Source organism: Oryctolagus cuniculus, chromosome 14, assembly GCF_051225735.1.
Source record: "Oryctolagus cuniculus isolate XC-2025 breed Fujian yellow rabbit chromosome 14, ASM5122573v1, whole genome shotgun sequence".
NCBI lineage: Eukaryota > Metazoa > Chordata > Mammalia > Lagomorpha > Leporidae > Oryctolagus > Oryctolagus cuniculus.
The window spans coordinates 45,394,865-45,417,212 of record NC_142880.1 but is presented as its reverse complement, the minus strand read 5'-3'; the positions used below and the strand labels follow the sequence as shown (position 1 = coordinate 45,417,212).

The window sequence follows — 22,348 nt, the reverse complement described above, 5'->3', positions numbered from 1 at the left end:
ACTGAAAAGTGATCGCTGTTAAATATAAGAGTGGGAATAAGAGAGGGAAGAGATGTACAATTTGGGACATGCTCAAGCTGACTTGCCCCAAGCAGTAGAGTTAGAAACATACCAGGGGATTCCAATTCAGTCCCATCAAGGTGGCATGTACCAATGCCATCTCACTAGTCCAAGTGATCAATTTCTGTTCACCATTGATCATAATGATAGGACTAAGAGTCAAAGGGATCACATAAACAAGACTAGTGTCTGCAAATACTGATAGAATAGAATCAAAAAGGGAGAGAATAATCCAACATGGGAAGTGAGATACACAGCAGACTCATAGAATGGCAGATGTCCTAAACAGCACTCTGGCCTCAGAATCTGTGGGGAGCAACTTGGACTAGACTAAGTTACTGGAATTAAGACTTATTCTATGCATCTGCTCTCCCACAATATGGCGCTGGGAGAGGAGTAAACAGCTTTTGCGCAGCTGCCTCCAGTTCGACCAATAAACTGCAGGAGCTGCTCCTGATTGAAGGAGAGCAGCGTGCTCGGCGTGTGGGCAGCCCAGTTGGGGTCGGTGGAAGAGGACTATAAAAGAAGAGAGAGATGGCACGGTGGTGTGGGTTGGTTGGAGAGTGCGTTGGAGAGTTCGTGGGGAAGTTCGTTGCTTCGTTCTTTCTCATTTCTCTCTACTCATTCTTGCTTTGGGAGTTCACTGTTTGCTTATTCTTACTTTACTATAGAAAAGACTTGTAAAAGGGGAACAACAAGCGTCCGGTCTGGTGTGGCTCCTCCGCGGAGGAGCAGCAAGAATCAGCCCTTAAGGCATGCGGATCCAGCTGAAAAGCCCATGAGAGTATTTCAGGCATGGAAAGCCAAGATACTCTGGGGGAAAAAAAAAAAAAAACACCTAAATGAAAGATCTCCGCGAGTGAGATCCCAGTGGAAAGAACAGGTCATCAAAGAAGGAGGTACCTTTCTCTGAAGGGAGGTGAGAACTTCCACTCTGACTACAACCTTGTCTAAATATGATCAGAGTCGGTGAACTCAGGGGGCTTTCATAGCCTTGGCAGCTCATGACAAGAGCCTAGGGTGATTACTGATGCCATAAACAAGAGTGTCAATTTGTTAAGTCAACAACAGGAGTCACTGTGCACTTACTCCTCATGTAGGATCTCTGTCCTTAATGTGCTGTACATTGAGATTTAATGCTATAACTAGTACTCAAACAGTATTGTTCACTTTGTGTTTCTATGTGGGTGCAAACTGTTGAAATCTTTACTTAATGTATGCTAAACTGATCTTCTGTATATAAAGAGAATTGAAAATGAATCTTGATGTGAATGGAAGGGGAGAGGGAGCGGGAAAGGGGAGGGTTGCAGGTGGGAGGGAAGTTATGGGGGGAAGCCATTGTAATCCATAAGCTGTACTTTGGAAATTTATATTCATTAAATAAAAATTAAAAAAAATTTCATATTTCACACTGATCTTGACAAAGCTGGAGACATCACAATGTTTGGTCTCAAGACATAATATGGGAATAGCAACCAAGACAGTACGGTACTGGCATAAAAACTGACAGACCACTGAAACAAAATAGAGATTCCAAAAATAAATCCACACATATACATTCAACTGATTCTGGACAAAGGCACTAAAACATGCAGGGGAGTGAAGAGAGCCTCTTCAATAAATGGTGCTGGGAAAAGTTGATATCCACCTATAGAAGAATGAAACTTACCAGCCCCTCACCCCCAATCTCTTACCCTATATGAAAAAATAAACTCAGCATAGATCAAAGACCTAAATGTAAGACCTGAAACTATGAAACTACCAGAATAAAGCTAAGGGAAGCCCTTCGAGGCAGCAGTATAGCAATGATTTTTAAAAATAAGAATCTGAAAGTACCAGCAACAAAAACAAGAAAGGTAAATGGGGATTATATCAAACTAAGATGCTTCTGCACAGTGAAGGAAACAACCAGCAGGGTGAAGAGAATCTATAGAACAGGAGTAAGTATTTGCAAACTATTCATCAGATAAATAATTTCTAGAATATATAAGGAACTCAAACCCAATGACAACCAAATTATCCAATTCTGAGATGGACAAATGATTTGAACAGAAATTTCTCAAAAGAGAAAACACAAATGACTAATAAGTATATGCAAAACTGTTAAACATTATTAGCCACCAGTGAAATGCAGATCAAAACCAGAATGATGGGCAGGTGTGCTGCCTGGCTGTTAAGCTGCCTCTTAGGATGCCTGTATTCCATATTGGTGCCCCTGGCTCAAGTCCTGACTACTCCATATCTGATCCAGCTTCTTCCGTATGTGTGCATCCTGGGGGGGTGGGCAGCAGATGATGGCTCAAGTACTTGGGTCTCTGCCACTCACATGGAAGACTTGGATTGAGTTCTGGACTCATGGATGTGATTAGGGTAGTTGTATAAATGCATTTGAAGGAATAGGTTTGTTGTCTTCTCTTCCACCATGCAAAGACACATCATTCACTCTCCTTTGGCTCTCTGTCCCTTCTGCTGTATAAGGATACCTGACAGTGCTATCTGTGAGTTAAGGCCTTCACCAGATATAAGACTCCCACAAGTGCTTTGATCTTGGACTTCACAGCCTCTAGAACTGTCAGAAAATAATGTCTGTCTTTATAAAGTACCTTATCTCAGGTACATTTTTATTGTGGCAGCACAAATGATCTGTCAGTCACTCTCTGATCTCGCATCTTTGTCTCCTAGGAGCGAGCCCCCAGAATGTGACTTGTAAGTAAGATTCTTATTCCAGAGGTCCTGCCCTCTACTTAGGGGAAAATAATATCAGAGAAACCAAGACGACTCTGAATACACAGGTAGCTTTGGCTAGTTCCCCCAGTTTATTACCACTAGATATATCTCTTTGTTCTCTGATCATACTTCTGCACGACTGTCCATAAAAGTATATAGCTTTTGGCTGGTGCCGTGGCTCACTGGGCTAATCCTCCGCCTGTGGCGCCGGCACCCCAGGTTCTAGTCCTGGTTGGAGTGCTGGATTCTATCCTGGCTGCTCTTCTTCCAGTCCGGCTCTCTGCTGTGGCCAGGGAGTGCAGTGTAGGATGGCCCAGGTCCTTGGGCCCTGTACCTGCATGGGAAACCAGGAGAAGCACCTGGCTCCTGGCTTCGGATCAGTGCAGCGTGCCAGCCATAGTGGCCATTTGGGTGGTGAACCAATGGAAAAAGGAAGACCTTTCTCTCTGTCTCTCTCTCTCTCACTGTCTAAGTTTGCCTGTCAAAAAAAAAAATTAAAAACAGAAATGCTTTAAAAAAAGTATATAGCTTTCCCTGGATTTTGGGGTCTTCATTCCTGGCACCTCTCATTTCATGTAAAACTTTCATTGAATACATTTGTTATGCTTTTCTCTTGTTAATCACTTTTGTTGTAAGGTTGTCAGCCATAACCCTTGTGACAGGTGAGGAAAAGTTACTTTTTTCCTGACCCTGGCTACCAAGGTGTGTACACCAGAACAAGAAGAATGGTTTCTTCCTCTCCCTGCCAATGTTAGATTTTCAGAAATTTAAAAGATTGATTTTATCCTGTTCTGTTAAAACTGGGAGAGTAGGAATGTAAGTGGAAGATAAATTAATAAACCTGTTTGTGATGAAATAGGGTAGAGTTTATCAAAACTAGACACAACCTATTTTTTGCATCTAGAATATTTTCATGCTAGAGATTTCTGATATGATAGTCTTCACACAAAAATATATGAATAGAAATATCATGTACAAAAACTATGGGCATGACCTAAATTTTTTAAAAAATTTATTTATTTATTTGAAAGTCAGAGATACAGAGAGAAGGAGAGGCAGAGAGAGAGAGAGAGAGAGGTGTTTCATCCGTTAGTTCACCCTCCACTTGGCCACAATGGCCGGAGTTGTGCTGATCTGAAGCCAGGAGCCAGGAGCTTTTTCTGGGTCTCCCATGTGGGTACAGGGGCTCAAGGACTTGGGCCATATTCTACTGCTTTCCCAGACCATAGAAGAGAACTGGATTGGAAGTGAAGCAGCTGGGACTCGAACCAGAGCCCCTGTGGGATGCTGGCACTGCATGTGGCAGCTTTACCTGCTTCACCATGGCGCCGGCCCCCGACCTAAATTTTTAAATAAATTAAGGTGTGTATGTAATATGGATGACTTCAAAGCTTTAAAAAACATGGTATCCAAAGTATTTTGGAAAGAGACACTTAATGTAACTTCAAATCGCTTTTGAGAATGGTATTTGTTAATGGTATCAAATGTCTCAAAGAGTGTGCAACTCCTCCGGCAGTAATCTTGGTTCTGTATTCCCCTCATAAAACAAATACCCTATAAATCCACAGAAACTGCCCCCAAACAGGGCAAGGAGTTCTGCAGCTGAGGCTGAGGCAAGGTGACAGAATCTGACATTGATGATTTTGTCTCAAACTGGTGGAACAGGATTTCACAGAATCACCCAGGAAGCCCATCTGGCAGCAGCATGGAAGCAAATGAAGAACCAGCCAATAAAGCAAAGCAAGTTAGAGTGACCAGAAGGGCCAGGGGGCTCTGTTGAGACTGGATCTGAGAGAGAGTACGAGGTTACTACAGTAAGAATCAGTAAACCCAAGAAAACCTTCTTGGTCCTTCCAAGGCCAGATGTCTGTAAGAGTCCAGCTTTAGCTATCTACATAGGTTTGGGGGAAGCCAAGATTAAGAAGGTAGCTCAACAAGCACAGATACTGGTTGCTGAGAAATTCAAACTCATCTGGGAAATTCAAGAGAAATATTCCATGTGTGCCGGAGAAGAGTGAAGAGGAGGAAGTTGATGAAATAAATGTGGAAGTTAAGGACATGGAATTGGTGGTGTCACAAGCAAAGACAGTTCAAGCCCTGAAGAGCAATAGTAATGATATTGTAAATGCTTTTGTGAAACTGAAATTTAACCACCTGATCATGGGGACTCTTCATTCATCTTGGTGATACAAAAGAGTAAATGTTTCTTGTTTTGAAATTTGTAAAGGCAGAACCTTAATCTGACTATTGGATTTAGAGGTGGGGCCTTTGGAGGTGATTAAATTAGGTCATTAGTGTGGAGTCCCATGATTGAAGGAGAGGGAAAGAGACCATAAAGTTACAAACACATTCACTCCTGCCTGTAAAGATCTGGGGGAGGGAGGGTCCTCACTAGAGCCTGTTGTGCTCAGAGTTTGGACTTCATACCTCCAAGAGCATGAGTCAAAAATAAATCTTTTTTTCCTTACAGAGTTAAACTGCCTCAGGATTTTCATTGTAATAATGAAAAGCTGACTAATGTAGACTGGAAGGCTTAGTTAATCAAAGGAGAGCATTCTTATAGATGGGTAAGCATTCCTGAAGATGATTTTGGTCTGTTAAGGTTGCTCTTGGCCCTTGTTCCTCTCCTCGGGTTATTGGCCATTGTCTCTTCTCTAGCACTCACTCCTTCACCTCAACTGAAACCCATCATACAGTTTTCTAGGCTTTGCTGGAGTGTAATTAGTTATTTCCATTTCATCTTCAGGCTGAAAGTACACTAGGTGGAGGACGGGGTCCAATTCTTCTGGTTCTTCAGAGAGAAGCATTTGCAAAATGTAACTTGCCCCTCCTAGAACAGGCTCTTCTTTGGCCCCATCTGTAGTGCATTATTATTCCAAGGGAGACCCTGATGATTTCCTTCCTGCTACTAGGAAGGGAGTGGAGAGAAGAGCTATACTGCTACAAATTCACATATTTGTGTGTGTAGGAGAGGGAGAGGAAGAGAGATAGAATGAATGGTGGAACCAGCAGTTATCTTTATCTTTTTCTGTTTTATTTTCTGTATTCTTCAATATCTCAACCAACAACTTATATGATAACAAAAAATATAATGCCATATTAAAGGTTTTCTTTTCAGCTGTTTGAGAGTGTTCAAACATTGAATGTTATTCAATGATACTTGTTGAAACATGGTGAGGAAAACTACTCAGGGTTGTTGTGACAGGTGTAGAGACTATAGCAATGAGGCTTTGCAGTGGAGGAGAGGTTGACCCCAACTCTACTCACAACATAGGCAAGAGGTAGTTTTAATCAAGAAACAGGGTCAAAGGCAGTGGATGTAAAATTACCAAGAGGGCACATCAGGGGAAGCTCTGGCTAACCTGACCAAATAGAGTTCTTGCTGAAGATGGGCCTGTGTGAGCAGAAATCACCTGAGGGATGATGGAGCTGGAGAACCTCACCAAATATCAAATATCCAATGGATGAGGAGGGTTCTTTGCTAAAAATGGATACTTCAACGAAGTGCAATGACAGGCCTAGGAAAAGGTTCAGACATTTGACTAAAGTGTGGTCAAGCAAAGATTCTTTGTCCAAAGTTACTTTCCATGATCCATTTATTGGGGATTTTTTCTGCATGAGTTTTGGCTTTTAACTTCTTGATTAAAATGACTTTTTTTTATATGCCAGTCAATTTTTTTCTTATCACTCTCACTTATCCTAGAAATGCAAGCATCATTCCCATCACAGTCATTAGCATATTGCTGTTTAAGATAGGTGGTTCAGTATAAATGATACAAGTGTACCTCTACATTCTAGGAGATTTAAATCTAAATGACTAGGGTTCATGATTTTTAAAGCCTAATTTTTAGTTTCTATAAAGGTGAGAACCAAAATAGCCTTTGAAATCAGTGGGAAGTCTGTTCAGAGAGTACTGAGGAAAATGAAAAATAAGCTGAAAGTGACTCTCACCAATTCGTGATAGCTAACCTCTTGCATATGCATTACTCTTAATCTATTTTAAATTAGTTAGCTTTTTATTTTAAGCATATGTTCTTGTATTATGCATAGCCTGTCTAATTAGTTTTGGACACTGTCCTTTCCCGATTTTTTTCAGGTTAAAAAAGAAACCTCTAATATTTAAATATTCTTTTAAAAAATTTCTTCTGAAACTTTATTTCAGAATACCCTTCCTGAGTAGTTTAACATTTCCCTTCCATTGGTGTTTTCAAAATCCTAAGGATTTCTCCCACATTTCTGTCTTGGAAAGGGCTTTGCTGTGAGTTAGGTGGGGTTTCTTTACCTTGGCACTGCTGGTGTTTCAGACATCACAGGCTTTGTTGTGCAGGGCTTCTCTGTGCATCATGGGAGGTAGAATGGCATCTCTGGCCTCTACTCATCTTGATGTCAGAACCACTACCTTGTCTCTAGAAATGGCCAAAAGCTCCCTGTGGGTGGGAATGGGGTGAAGATGGGCAAAATTCCTTTCTGTTGAGAGCCACAGGATGAAGATGAGTTTTAAGGTTTGGGTTGTCATTTTCAATCATGATTTTTAAAAGGTTATTTTAAAAGCAGACAGACAGGGATGAGAGACAGAAATGCAGAGACTGAGAGAGTGCCGGACATCTTCCATCTGATGGTTTACTCCACAGATGCCCCAAACAGGTAGGACTGGGCCAAAGCTGGGTTCCAGGAACTCCATCCATGTCTCCCATATGTGCTGCTGGGACTCAAGTACTTGAACCATTTCCTGTTGCCTCCTAGGGTGTGCATTATTAGCAGGAAGCTGAAATCAGTAGTGGAGCCTGAACGTGGACTTAGTCTCTTCAATGTGGAGTGTAGGTGTCGAAGGCAGTGTCTTAACCACTGTTCCAAATGCCTGACAGAAATAATGATTATTATGAATTATTCTCTGAAGCATAAGTGTGAACAGACTGTTTATAATAGGATTTTATGGTTGTTTTTTTTTTTTTCTGGACAGCACACAGGTCAGAGCATAGGACATATCACATTTACCGAACTCCATGATCTTCCACTCCTGTTTCTGTCAGTGGCATCAAGAAAGAATTTTCAAAGAGTAGGGCTACAATACTTCAGGCTACTAACCTCAAAAGATCAGGTCTATAATGCCCACACTGCCTTCCTGATGCTCCTGGATCTTCAGGATTGGAAATGTGAAAATGTGGATGAAAGCCATGTCCACCTCCAGCAGCTCCTTTATCTTCCTTCCCCTTTGGTTCTGGTCCTTCTCCTACTCAGTTCTCACATGCATGACCTTTGCTAGGTCAGCTTAGGAATGGAATGATTGCCTTTATGGAGCATGTTAATCTCCCTAAAGCCTCAGATTCTGTAATTTGGGCACATAAATATATGTGGAGATTTCAAAACACTTCAAGAAAAAGTGGAAAAAAAGATAAACTTACTTTTTTCACAAAAAGATTTTGAAATCCATGCATATAATAAGCATTACAGGCTTTTCAGAGACCCTTTGTACATCTTGTAGGAGCTGGCAAACCTTTTCTATAAAGGCCAGACAGCAAATACTTCAGGCTTTGTCAGCCCTATGCCACCTTTTTCATTTTCTTTTTGTTGGTTCCTCTTCTCCTAGTCCCTTAGACATTTACAAGTTCTGATTTAGAGGTTTCAAATACCACTGGCATCACACCCTGGATGTGGATACCCAATGACAGGGTCCCATGTCCAGGTCCTTAAAGTCTATCTTCTCTCCTGGTGAGCATGAGATAATCTGTGAAGATGATAGCAGAGACAATGAGGCTCAGGACATGCTACCCCAAAATATGTCACTTGGGCAGTTCAGAACGTAGCAGAAGTAGGGATGGCTTTGATCTCTAGCCCTCCTCCTCTAAAGCAGGCCATAAAAGAATCCTCTGACTTTCGTCCAAAACAGGTCCTCCCTATACTGGGAGGAAAGGAATGTCCTTACCTATGGTGACAAAGAGACACAGAGAAGAATCTGAAAAATGGGCTTTGCTGAGCTCTCCCAGGTCATTACCATGAGCTCAAACCTTCTTGTCCAGTCATACTTCTTCACAACAATCCTCTTCTTCATTAAACATAGATATCAAATACACAATTTTCCTTGTTTCTTTGGGTCTTCATTGCTGAAGGCTCCCATTGTCACCTAATATTTATATTAAATAGATGTGTATATCTTACTCTTGTTAATCTGTCTTTCATTATGGGGATCTCAATCACTAACCTAGTGATGGGTGAAGAAAGCAAGCTCTTCTCCCCTACAAGAACCCATATCAACTTGTCTTATTTCTAGAAAATAATTTTTAGGAAGTGCAATCATAGTGGAAAAATTAAAATGGCTACAGAGTTATTTGCATAGAGTGCATGGGGTGTGATAGCAAAATTGATGTTCTAGTCCAGGGGTGGTGGTAGTTAATCTTACCTACCCTGGATGAAGAAGTGAACAAGCCTCTGATCATTGTTCCACAGTTATTTACATTTGAACAGTCTTAGTTCAGTAATTTGAAAGTACAGTACCCAACAACAATCAAAACCACAAACTTATTTAAGCTAAACTGTCCCTACCCTCGGGAATGGGCTTCTAAAAGGAAGTTTGCATGGGGAGGGGTGAGGTGTGGTCCTTCTGCCCTCAGGTTGCTCCCTGCTTCCCCCTCCAGCCACTTCCCATCTCCCTCATGACCCTGTAATTGTACTGAACTTACCTAGAAAATGAGGTAGTATTACAAAGTGCTTTAAACCTAACAAGTGACTCCAGCGCTAGGCTTTTAGGATCTCATATCCCTCATGTAGCAGTCATGCAAGGAGAGAGAGCCTGGAGAAGCCATTACAAAAATGCACTTGCATACTTGGGGATTGAAAAAAATATTGTGGTAGCATGCATATAACAAAAACATCTGCCATTTTTCTAATCTTAAGTATGCAGTTTGGTGGAATTTACAGTGTCCTACAACCACCAAAAGTTTTATAAACTGACAAAGCTATTCTGAGGAGATCAACTAAATCCTGTAGCAACGAGTGCACAGGTTTCTCTTTTGTTCTGCTACTACTTGAATAACAGGAGGTGTATGACAGAGTACGTAAGTGGTTGGCAGCCAGACTTCCAGCTGTGGAGCCAGGCTGTGTCACTTACCAGCTGCCTGAATGGGCACAACCCACTTTCTCTAGGCCTCACTTTCCTCTCTGCATAATGAAGAAAGACAACAGTATCTGCTTGTTGTATTCATAGCACTGTGGTGAGGATTAAGTAAATTAACACGAATGAAGTGCTTGGAATGGTGCCTGAGCCAGCAAAAGTGATCAATCAATTTTAGTTAGCATGGGTAAGCGCAAAAGAATTGTCCTTGTAGTTGAAAGCTCATTCATTTTTAATATAAATCTTCTTTACAAGAGTGCTACAATCACTTCATTCTCTTTTGTTCACTGAATGAACCCCTTTTGGATACCCACTATGTGCCAAAGCATTTATACTAAGCGCTGGGGATAAACTACAAATGATACAGGAATGTAAATGACCTGCCTTTAGATGACTTATGATTTGCTGGTGGAGAAAGACAAAGAATGAGGGTGGCCAGAGTGGTGACAGAGCATGCTTACTGAGCACTGTGCTATCTAACAGGTGCATCTGCCAGTGTGTGCGCATAGAGGGTACAGAGGGCTTCCCAAAGGATTATGAGAAAACTTGCAGATCCAGTTATCTGTAGGGGGTAAAAATTTGTAATTAACTATACTGAAAGGGAATCTTTTGAACATGTGTTTCATTATCCTTTTAATCAAAAGAGATGGCTCAGGCTATAAATTTTCTTGGAGACTCATATCCTTTATTATGGATGTAAGAGACTAAAGAGGCTATAAGGCCTACCCTACTGTGTACAGAGATGTTTGCCCTTAGAAGAACCCAGTGCTGAGACTTTTAAATTATCATATTGAGTTTCTTTGGGAAGAGGGCAGAAGAAGGACAGAAACTGCGTGCTGCTGTTTTGCTTAAATTTCTTTTTTCTTTTTCTTTTTTTTAATTTTTAAAGATTTATTTATTTATTTGAAATAGTTACACAGAGAGTGTTTTGCTTAAATTTCTAACCTGTTATCTGTAATATGCTGTGGTCAGAGAAATGATTATATTTAAAATCAAACATAACATATGTGATGGTCTCACCTGATAGAGAAGTGGGACTATTAGTAAATGGGTTTTTTTGTGTCTGTTATGAGAGACTGGTTTGCTTATTTCCTGGTTTTCAGGTGACTCTATTTTGCATTTGGTGGAAAAGTGACTTCTTCGTAATTAAAAGGTCCAAATTCTTCCTTCCTTCCTTCCTTCCTTCCTTCCTTCCTTCCTTCCTTCCTTCCTTCCTTCCTTCCTTCCTTCCTTCCTTCCTTCCTTCCTTCCTTCCTTCCTTCCTTTCTTTCTTTCTTTCTTTCTTTCTTTCTTTCTTTCTTTCTTTCTTTCTTTCTTCCTCCTCCTCCTTCTTCCTCCTCCTCCTCCTCCTCTTCCTCTTCCTCCTCCTCATCCTCTCCTTCTCCTTCTCCTTCTCCTTCTCCTTCTCCTTCTCCTTCTTCTTCTCCTTCTTCTTCACAGGCAGAATGGACAGCGAGAGAGAGAGAGACAGAGAGAAAGGCCTTCCTTTTCCGTTGGTTCACCCCCCAATGGCCACTGTGGCCGGCGCATGGCGCTGATCCGAAGCCAGGAGCCAGGTGCTTCTCCTGGTCTCCCATGTGGGTGCAGGGCCCAAGGACTTAGGCCATCCTCCACTGCACTCCTGGGTCACAGCAGAGAGCTGGACTGGAAGAGGAGCAACCGGGACAGAGTCCAGCACCCCAATCGGGACTAGAATCTGGGGTGCTGGTGCTGCAGGCAGAGGATTAGCCTATTTAGCCATGGCGCCGACCCCAAATTATTCTTACAGTGATATTTTTGAAACACAAGGTGCTTGTTTCCTAATATGTCAAATATGTAGTATGCTCTTCCTACTTATCGTCTACATTCTTACGCTAATTATTATAATATTCATTTATAAAAATATCAGATATCAGAGAGAGAGAGAGACAGACAGAAACCTGCAATCTACTAGTTCATTCCTCAAATGCCCACTACAGCTGAGGGCTTGCCCAGCTTGAAGCCAAGAGCCAGGAATTCAATCCAGGTCTCCCATATGGGTGGCAAGAACTGAACTACGTTAGCTATTGCTGCTGCTCTCAAGAGTACACATCAACATAAAGTTGGAATGGAAGCACAGATGGGACTTGAACCCAGGTAATCCCATGTAGGATGTAGGTGTCTCAAGTGGCATCCTTACTACTAGGCCAAAGGCCTATATCACCATTTTCTTTCTTTTTTTTTTTTTATAAACTTGAATCATGTCCTTTTCTCAGGGTTCTTTTTTTTCTGAATAGCCGTCATATTAAATTTAATACAAATATGTGCAAAAGTTTCTCTACATATTTAAAAATTTTTAATTTCATTCATTTATTTGAAAGGCAGAGAGACAGAAACAGAGATAGTTCTTCCATCCACTAGTTCTCTCCCCAGATGCCAAGAACAGCTGGGGCTTGGACAGGCCAAAGTCAGGAGTTCAGAGCTCAATTTGAGTCTCCCATGGGGGTGGCAGGGACCAAAGTACTTGAACCATCACCTGCTGCTTCCCTACAGTATGCAGTGGCAGAAATTTGGATCAGAAATGGGAGCTTTGACTCCAACTCAGGGATGCTGATATGGGATGGAAGCTTTCCAAACAGAGCCTTAAACACTGTACCAAATGCCACCAGGGCTCCCTTGGTTTTGTTAGTTGCTGATATGAAACACACCTGGTACACTCTTCTGTACTCTTTAAACCCGAGCTCAAATGACCCACTCTGAGACTTCCTTACAGTGAATCATCTTTCCTTGCAGAACTGTTTATACATCTGAATTTCCACAATGATGTTTAATATTCCACTAAGACTCCTATGTAACATGTTTGTGGCTTTTGTTTTAGTTTTCCTACGAGTTTTCTGAGGTCAGATATACCCATGTATCTCTGAAATTGCCTTACCGAAAGTTTGCCACTTGCTAGCTGTTGATTGCACAGATGATGTTTTGTTTTTTGCATCCAATCCCCTTTTTGATGGCACTCATTATTGTAGGATTCCCCACACCTACCCCTTACACACATATATAACCATCCACACACACACACACATCCACACACACACACACTCCAACATATTGGGCTCTTTTCCATAATACCAAATATTTTTTTCTTTCATGGTTTTAATCTATGCCCACTTAATCAAAAATTCCTACATTTAAGAAGTCTTGCATATGGTTGTGGTTTAAAACTCTTGACTTTGCATTTCAGTAAACATTCAGTATCTTCTAGGGAGTAGTTTCATGTTGTTGGTGTAACTTGGTGGGGAGGGGGAAGGACAGATTTGGGTCCTCAGCTGGTCAGTAGCAAGGAACTGACAAGTACCATAAATTGATTAGGCTGGAAGTCAACTACAAGATGGAGGAATAGCTGGCATCTCTTTTCATCTGTCAAGCAGGCATTTTCCTGTGCTATGGCATGGATATGGTCTGAGTGCTTTCCAAGGGTTCACATACTGAAGCTTGGTCTCCAAGGGGTATTTACTGGGAAATGATGTGGACCTTTTAGATGTGGTGCCTAGGGGGAGGTCTTTAAGTCTTTGGAGACCTCAAAGGGGATGAAGTTCTACTCCTTGGCAGTTCTTGAGAGAATAGCAAGCCTCACCCTTCTCTCTTCACTTCCCATTTCCAGGTGTGTTCCATCACCATGAGATCCTCCCCGGAACTGAGTCAAGGCAGGCGCCATGCTTTTGGGCCTCCAAAACTGTAGCCAAATAAATCTCATCTCTTTACAAATAGCTGCCTGGGGGTTTTCACTGTGGTAAAGAAATGATAACAAACACATTCTGGAAAACATTGTTCCTCCATGAAGCTGCTATTCACACACATCAACCATGTGATTTTGTGAAAAGGGTTTTCAGTGACTCATCAGCAGTACGTGGTCCAGGCTGGGGCAATCACAGGTTTATCCTTGGCTTTTTTAAGGTCTGAAAGAGCAGGGTAGTGAGGGTGTGACATGAGAGATTTGGTGTCTGTTGTAAACTTGGCATTGCCTCTTCTTCTTGTCTAAAGGAAGTCTCTTCTTAGGCAGAGACCCAGTGAAAAGGGTAGGAACCCCATAGCAGCAAGGATTCAGGCCAGCACCCAGGTGAAGCTAGGCTCCAACAAAATATCCAAGTATGTTTCTTGCTTCAGATTTCCATGTATCTCAGACCAGTGGTCAAATTGGTCATGTGCCCAATTTGGATAAGATGGGTAAGATCAGTCTGGTGAATAAGATCAATATTCTGCAGCAGAATGGGCAGGGAAAGAGGGAAGAAAGGAAACTTGCCCATCTGCTGTGCTTGTAACATTTGATTGACTCTTTTTACGGACTTCAAACCCTCCTCAATACTTCATCTGTACGTGGGCTAGAAAGTTCTCAGTCTAGTAAACCAGTCCTCTGCTCTCCACTCAAATTTCATGGAAATGTAACCCTCTTTAAATTGTTATTTGTATGGATCTTTATAAAAAAGCAAACAATATAACAATATGTCTTTGGATTAGGATTTCAGTTAATATTTACTTATTTATTCCACATATGCTGAGCTCCCACATCATACTAACTAAATGAGTTAGAGAAAAGGGTCACTTAAATGCAAACAGACTCAAACCAAATGACTTATCAGCTAACATGGGGAAAACCCAGATAAGTACAAACCTCACTATACAGTGCAAGGCAAAACATGACAAAGATTACAAAAATCACATTTAATGTGAGGTTGATAGAAAAATAGATGATATTCAGCTGAGGAGAATTGCGGATAGCTTTATTTGAGATCCTTGCAAAGCCTGGGTGACCCAATCAAGTCACACTGACTCAACTGCATTGCAGATGTAGGGGAGGTTTTGGATATGCTGTGCACATAGCCATTCAGTGGGTTTTAATGCCTTCACATCTCTCATGTAAAAAGCACTTCTGTGTCGCCAAAGTTCAAGCCAGGGGAGACTAAGGGGAAAAATAAGGCTTGGTTATTATTTTTTTTTAACACAGTACAATCCATTACAAACTAGACATACTCTTAAGGTATTATTTTATTGTTTCAAAGGTTTTAAATTATTTGAGGGGAGGTTGAAAAGAGTATTTTTGGTTGGAATTTGTAATCTTCAATGGTATTTGTGATGAGTTGAGGGAGCCATGAGCTTTCAGAGAAGATATCAGGTTCTTGGAGAAATGCCAGTTCAAAGTAAGTAAGTTGGTGAGAACCAAGATACCTAATAAGGACAGAGAGGGGACTGCCTGGCTGGCTTAGATTTGGAGGTCTTTATGTGTGGAAGAGCCAGCAGGGATGAAAACAGTGGAGAGACACAGGTGGCACAGCTAGAAAGACTGAAGGAAAGGATGGTACTGAACTTAAGAGTAGAATTACACATACATTATACACCATGCATTGTATGCTATGATGCAGTGTAATTTAAACTTATGAGGGAGCACAAGGGTAAACAATGAGATTGGTCAAATATATGGACTACCATCTATCTACATTCATTATGGTTCCCTAAAACCAGTGGCACACATCCAATTTCGGACAAGTGTCTTTAGTGAACATGAAATCAAGGTCATTCAAGACTTTGACCTCACTTATACATGGTAGCCAATGACTAATTAAGCAGCAACTACAAATTACTAAAAGAACAGAAAAAATTTGGTTTACCTGGTTCAGCAGTGAAGAAAATATTTTGTTCTACAGAGGCATATTTTTACAGATTGCATTCCCACCTGGGAACTACAGCTTAACCAGGTGTCTTCAACACAGAGGCTGCTTGATGAACTGGATTATTCATACATTTGTTGCATAAATATTGGCTAAGTACTACTCTGACCAGGTACTTTTTTAGGCACTCGTAACAGAACAGAATCTCCTGGGGCAAAAGTTCCAGCTGAGGACTTTAGATGAGAAAACAAGCAAGCAAAATACACTCCATATGGAGACACATTTAATGTACTTTAAGAAACTCATGGAAAATGGAATTTAAAATCTATTTTGATGCCAAAAAATCGAAATCCATGCATATGAGAGGTTTTCAAAAGTTCTCAGAAATGAAATTCTGGAAAAAATTGGATTTCAAAAATATTTTTCTACCGAAAATATCTTTCCATTCAATTTTCCATGAACTTTTTGAAGTACTCTCATAAAATGTATAGTAAAGATGAGATTAAAAGTAGTAAAACTGGACCAAGATTAGAATTAAAATGGGAGTGGGAGATTCTGTTTCAGATGGAAATGCATGCATGGAATGTTTTTTGATGAGGTATCTCTGAGCAGAAAGATGAATGAAGCAAGCATAATACCAACTGGGAGAGTGAAGAGGGGTATAACTGGGGCACTGCAAGGAGGTTCATGTGTTTCCAATGAATAGCAAGAAGAGGAGGTGGGTGGTTGGGAAGGTGTGGAGATGTCTTCATATAGCTAACCAGAGGCTGGGTAGAGGACTTGTATCATATGCTTATATTTTTGATGTTATACCAAGTATGATGGGAAGTCTGTTGGTGGGTACCAAGCAAGACACTGATGTGACTGGACTTAGATTTGAATTGGTCATTCTGATTGCTGTATGGGATGAGTTGAAGGAAAAGAAGCAGGGGGACATTTCAGAGGTGTTTTGATAGTCATGGTGCACCAAAATGGTGGTTTGTTCTAGGATGACAGAGATGGTGCTAAAGAGTAGAGGAACTGGATGTATTCTATTTTGAAAATACTTTTGAAAGAAATTTTTCATATACTGAATATATGATGTGAAAAAAAGACTTCAAGGATTTTTGCTTGAGTGACTTTGTGAATGAACTGCTTTACTGCCATAATGATAATGGGGAAAGGTTTGGGGGTGCTGTTTGCTTCTGGATCTGATTAGTTTGAAATGACTGTGAATAGTATGATTTGATACAGAGGTATACAGCTCAATGGAGAGCTTAGACTAGGAGTTATACATCAGGGGCTTATCTGCATGGTGGTGACCCTGCTTCCCTTCTGGTGCACAATGGACCTATACTATATATTGACTCTGGTAATAACACAGATTGTACATAGATTTTATGTCTTCCACATACAACATAACTCAATAATATACTTAAGATTCTTAATTTCATTTCTCTCAGCTTTTTGACGGCTACTGAGAATTCTCAGTAGCTGCAGACTAAAGAAGGTAAACCAAAGGTGCTGACTGAATAATTTTGGTGATGTCCCCAAGAACATGAACAAATAGAAAAAAAATTCTACAGAGCACCCCAGACTATATTCTGTTGTCTGGAGGGCTTATCAAGGAGAATATTCTACCTGTTAATGTCAACCAAGAACTTTTGGGGACATCCATGGACTCAAGGAATTCCTGATCTCTACAGGTAATAATGAAACATCCCATTTGTTGAAGGGTGTGTTTTGTTCTGGGGGGGCATGACAATGAAATTTTTAAAGCATCTGTTGTATTATTTTTATCTTTCTCCTCATTTATATAGCTTGAAGCAGCTTTGGTGTGCCTTTCTCTACTTGCCTACATTTGTAAAACTGTTCCCCTTCAGTCATCTTTTTTACTTGGTTGGATGCACATTTAGATAGTGACTGTCAGTGCACTGCCCTTTCTCTGACATCTGTGTCTCCATCTCCCTTTCATGTGGGTGCCAGCAGTGGAGAGTGATTCACCCTTTCTGTGTTCCCCATTATTCTGTATGCTTTTGACTGATGACAGGGTCAAAGTTACAAAGGTGATATTTTTTTCTTGATCCACTGGAGACTCCTTGGATTACCTGACGATCAGGAACAAGTTTCTCTTTATTCCAGAGGGGTCAGATTAGGAGGTCACTAAGGCATGGAAGGGCTGATTTTATATGGTTACCCATTGTATGTATCAAGGAAACATCATTTTCTCCTACTGGAGTTAATTATTTTACAGAAGTCATCAATTCAGAGGATACATTTAGCCTTGTGCCTTTTTCTTCCTTTATTCATGCCACTTTGCTCTCTGAACTAGTCGACATTATTTATAGAGAATCCATAGCTTTTATGCTGTCCTTTGGGCAATAAGGTATTTTATTGTACCTGGTAGACATTTACTGATCATGGATTGAATAACTTAGGGAATTCTGCACAAAATTAGATACCATTTAACTCGAGAAATTATGATCAAGGCTTATGATTATCTTAAGATTGTAGCAACACATAAATTTGTGCAATGCAATTATGACGGGTGATAACCTCACATCAAAGTGCATCTACAACCTTGTTTCTTCAATGTGGTAAATTCCCAGGGCATTCTGGGTTTATTATTTTTAAAATGTGTTTGCTGCCTGCCACTCTGCTACCAAAAATAAGCTAATCTAAGGGGGCTAAGTGTCAGGGGACATTCCTGGAGATTCTTTCATCTGAGGCCATTTGTGACAAAGCATTCTTGAATTCTTTATCCTCTGCCTTCTAATCAAAGCAATTTCTGTTTTTTTTTTAAAGCTTCTTTTTTTCAATCAAATGCACATCTTACTCCAAAATATGTAATAGAAAAATTAAACCGGTAGTTTATCTGAACCATTTCAGAACATCTAACTATTAATGGGAGTGCCACCAACACTCCATGCACTGCAATACTATTTTAGGAGGCAGAAGAAAGGATTGGGAAAAAAAAAATCATTGGTTTTTGAGCTGGAATTTTGTTAACAGTCCCATGACCTTGAACAAGTTGCCTTGTCTAGCTGATCTTGGATCTTCAGCTACAAATGCAGCCTGTGTGTCAAAGACGTTAAGTGTTACACCAGCGTCAATCACCTTTGATTTGGATGGACACGTTGCAGTGTATAAACCCAGACCCTGACGACTTCTCTCTGCCTGCACTGGGGATCTACCGCATGTGCACAGATTTCCAGGCAGTTGCCTGCCAGCAAAGGAGTTTATTTCAAAAAGGTTCTGGGCCAGCTTGCATCCCAGAGTGGTTTGGTGGGGTGGAGTTTTGGAGGAATTGGGTTCGAGGTGAATGAAACCCAGAACCGAAACGGCAGCCACTTTTTCTGGGTAAGGGACTGTGTCATTTGCCTCCATCCTACCGCGAGGATGAAGGTGACCACAAACCACAGGTCATAGCACCCAGGCTCCTCCATTAGGACCCATTCCAGCAAATGACCCTCCGACCTCCAAGGCACCGAGATATTTACTAACAGCCGGGGATACTTACTGCTGGAGGAAAGGGGGTGGAGGACGCCCGAGGACACGTGCTCCCGACTTCTGTCTTACGTCTCCCCTGGATCAGACAAGGTGCCCTGGAGGGAGAGGTCAGGATCATGGGCAGTGGTCACGCGCCGGGCGGTTGCAGACCAGGGGTCCCGCGCCCCTGCCCTGCCCTCGCAGTGCGCCCCCTACCGCTGGCTTATCGGCGCTTCTCCCGCCCCACCCAGCCCACGCCACCACGTCCTCCTTGCTCACCCAGTAACGGTTTCTGGCCCCGAGGCCTACGACCCTTGCCCCTGCACCTGTCCCTGCCCGGCTCGCGGGAGCTGCACGGCTGCACCGTTGGGAAAGAGGTCATCTGCCTCGGAACCGACGTGAGGGGGCTCGGGGCGGAGTTAGCCAGGCGGCAAGGGGTTGTCCCCCAATTCTGGCCCGGGATCTCCGCACCTCGCCCCGGGTCGCGCCTGTCCCTCCACGTCCCCCTCCCACTGAAGGCGGCACCCCAGCCTGCACCAGCCCCTCCACCCTCCTCCGCGCCACCCGCCGCCTCGCAGCTCCTCCCTCCCGCCCCCGACGTCCCCAGGCCCCTCCGCGGCACGGCTCTCGCGCGCAGCCGAACTCGGCGCCGCCTCCAGTAGAGCCCAGCCGGCGGCTCCGCGGAGCAGCTGCTTCTGCCGCCGCCTCTGCCGCCGCCGCCGCCGCCGGGCCCTCCGCGTCCCGCCCCGCCCCCCAGCCCCGGGCGCTCCAGTGCCCCTGCCGTACTCTCTCCCACCTCCCTCTGGGGCTCTGTCCTCCCTCCCCCTCCACTCTCCCTCGGCTGTAGTCCGAGTCTGGCCCGCTAGGCAGGCGGGCGGGCGGGCGGGCAGGAGGGCGGCGGCAGCAGCACCATGAGCTTGGAGGGTGGCCACGGTGGTAGTCTGTGTCGCGGGGCGGATAGCGGGGACGCCGAGCCGCCCCCGCCGCCGCCCGGTAAGCCGGCCCCGGTCCCCGCGGCCCCGCGCTACCTGCCGCGGCTGCCCTCGCCCCCAGCGTCCCCCGAGTGCGCCACTGGGCCAGAGGAACCGCCGGGGGAGGTGGCCCCGCGGCGCAGGGGCACGGATGAGCTGCCGCCGCCACCACCCTTACCACCCGCCGGCAGGGAGGTGTCAGCAGCTGGAGACTCAGGGGAAGGTCCAAGGCATCTCCCTGAGGCGGCAGCCCCGGATTCAGCCGCCGGGAAGGGCGGCCCAGGGGAGCCGGAGGCTGGCGCGGGCGGGGAGGGCGAGCGGCCAGGCTCAGGAGACCAGCCCGAGACGCGCTCAGTGTGCAGCAGCCGCAGCAGCAGCAGCGGCGGCGGGGGCGACCAGCGCGCCGGGCACCAGCACCAGCACCACCAGCCCATCTGCAAGATCTGCTTTCAGGGCGCGGAGCAGGTAAGGCCCGCGGGATTCCCGCGGTGGGTTCCAGCTCCAGCTCGGCAGCTGCTCTCGCTGGACGACTTTTCAGCACCAGGGACAGCGCACGCCTCCCAGCGGGTTTAGGGTTGTGGGTCCCACCTCCTGCACGTTCTGCCTTCCTCTTTGTGACCCTCCACACTTGTCTTTTTCCTGCCTGGTTTTGCGCTTTCACGTTCCTCAGGTGCTTTGATGAAAATGACATAAGTATCTCTTGTGGGCTGCTCGATGATTTTGGTTTATATATAGAAGGAAATCTGTAGGGTAGTCTTAACACAAACTGGGGGGCGAATTATGTCACCGTGAAAAGGGCAGAGCCTATTGCAGATTTTAGTGACTTAATCTTACTGATTTGAAAATTGCGTTGCAGTTCTTACCAGAGAAAAGGGAAAGTACTTCACAATAAAGCCCGTTTAGCCAACAGTGTACTTTGCATTTTGTTAGAAACACAATTTTTTAAAATTATAAACACTATTAGAGGTGCTGCAAACTCATTCGAGAGTAATGCAGAGGAAAGGACAGTATATGTGTCTCATATGTGTGGTCTGAGAACACATTAGGTTTAATATTTTTAAAAGTAAGGAAATTGCATACAAATATTCAGGCTTTCAGGAATACAGTGCCTTAAGTCAATATTTATGATGCTACATTTAGAAAAAAAAAGCATAATGCTATTGCAGGCGGCTTTCTGGGATGCCATGTGTTTCTTCCTTAGCGATGATTAAGAATAACTGCAGAGGAAATGCATCTGACCATCCACTTAAAAGTTATTAAAGAGATTTAATAGTACAGCTTTCCCCCAAGGGTACCGGGAGCTATATCTCGCAGACATTTTGTGTGTTGGTAGAACATTTATGTCGTAACTCTAAGCGATATCTTTGAAATAGTTTTAAGACTCTAGTTTCATTCCCATCAGAGGTATAAAATTTTAATTTCATTTTCTAGGATAGAGCTGGGTAAATGGCTTTGAAAAAAAAGGAAGCAAGCATTCGATTTTAAAAATAGAGGCACAGACACAAATACTCATCATGAGCCATTTTCTTTTTAGGGTGAGCTGTTAAATCCCTGCCGATGTGATGGGTCAGTTCGCTACACACATCAGCTGTGTCTGCTAAAGTGGATCAGTGAGAGAGGGTCCTGGACTTGTGAGCTCTGCTGTTACAGATACCATGTCATAGCCATTAAAATGAAGCAACCCTGCCAGGTAAACAGTTGCATTTATTTTGCCCGAAAAATAATTTTGGTAACAGGAGTGTGCTTGAGTAATAACTCAGTATATAACTTATGCTACTGCTTATAAACATTCTGTGCAAGCCACAGTGAAACCAAGATTTAGAATTTGTAGAGATGTGCTTTGAGAAAGCCATGAAGTTCTATCTGAGAAACTCAATACATTTTAATCAAATGTTTTCCTTTATTAACTTGCTATTTATTTGTCAAATTATACCCATCTTTGTCTTAAAAGGGTAAGTTAATAAAATGTCTTATGCTCTACCAATCAATTTTATAAATTAGAAATGTTACATAATTTATTCTAGTAATATTTTGTTAACTTAAGCAGTTAAATCCTGAATGGCTTCATTTATGGAAAATGGATTCAAGGCAAGCAAATCTTTACTGGTATGGAAATTTTGGTTGAAACTGATAGTTTTAATCTGAGTATCCTTTTCATTTAACCAAGCTTTATTTTTGGTGCAAGTTTTCTTTCTCCCACAATTAAATTTTGGCCACTTTCCTTCTTTGCTTTGTTCAGTTACAGAGTGGGTGCAGAAGTATCCCCAGTAGTTACCCTCAGTAATACCATTGAAACTGTGTCTATTCTTTAACCAGCACACAACACATATAAACCTAGGAATGGTCTGGGAAATAGGCTGCTTTTTAAAAATCATGATGGAACTTATTCAGGT

General features: G+C 42.8%; 1 protein-coding gene and 1 long non-coding RNA gene across 6 annotated transcripts in view; one reads left to right on the top strand and one right to left on the bottom strand.

The window, feature by feature from the left end:
* The window catches only part of MARCHF11 (membrane associated ring-CH-type finger 11), a 329,699-nt gene that overhangs the window by 194,043 nt on the left and 113,308 nt on the right, over positions 1 to 22,348 (top strand). For 2 of the 4 annotated variants that reach the window (XM_008262080.5, XM_089312635.1), the window contains exons 1-2: positions 19,654 to 20,420; positions 21,490 to 21,645. The exons of 1 other annotated variant lie outside the window; for it this stretch is intronic. In XM_008262080.5, the coding sequence (XP_008260302.2) occupies positions 19,896 to 20,420; positions 21,490 to 21,645 (681 nt within the window). In that variant the 5' untranslated portion in view covers positions 19,654 to 19,895. Of the gene's footprint in view, positions 1 to 19,653; positions 20,421 to 21,489; positions 21,646 to 22,348 lie in introns of those variants that run through there. One more of the 4 variants, XM_089312634.1, reaches the window with a different exon arrangement.
* LOC138845171 (uncharacterized) lies at positions 7,312 to 19,506 on the bottom strand. Of its 2 annotated transcripts, none has more exons than XR_016220106.1 (3): positions 19,264 to 19,499; positions 19,016 to 19,100; positions 7,312 to 7,645 (listed from the first exon to the last, which is right to left on the bottom strand). It is a non-coding gene; the product is annotated as an uncharacterized LOC138845171 (long non-coding RNA). The 2 variants fall into 2 exon arrangements; XR_016220107.1 differs by lacking the exon at positions 7,312 to 7,645 and adding an exon at positions 14,404 to 14,810 and having other exon boundaries at positions 19,264 to 19,506.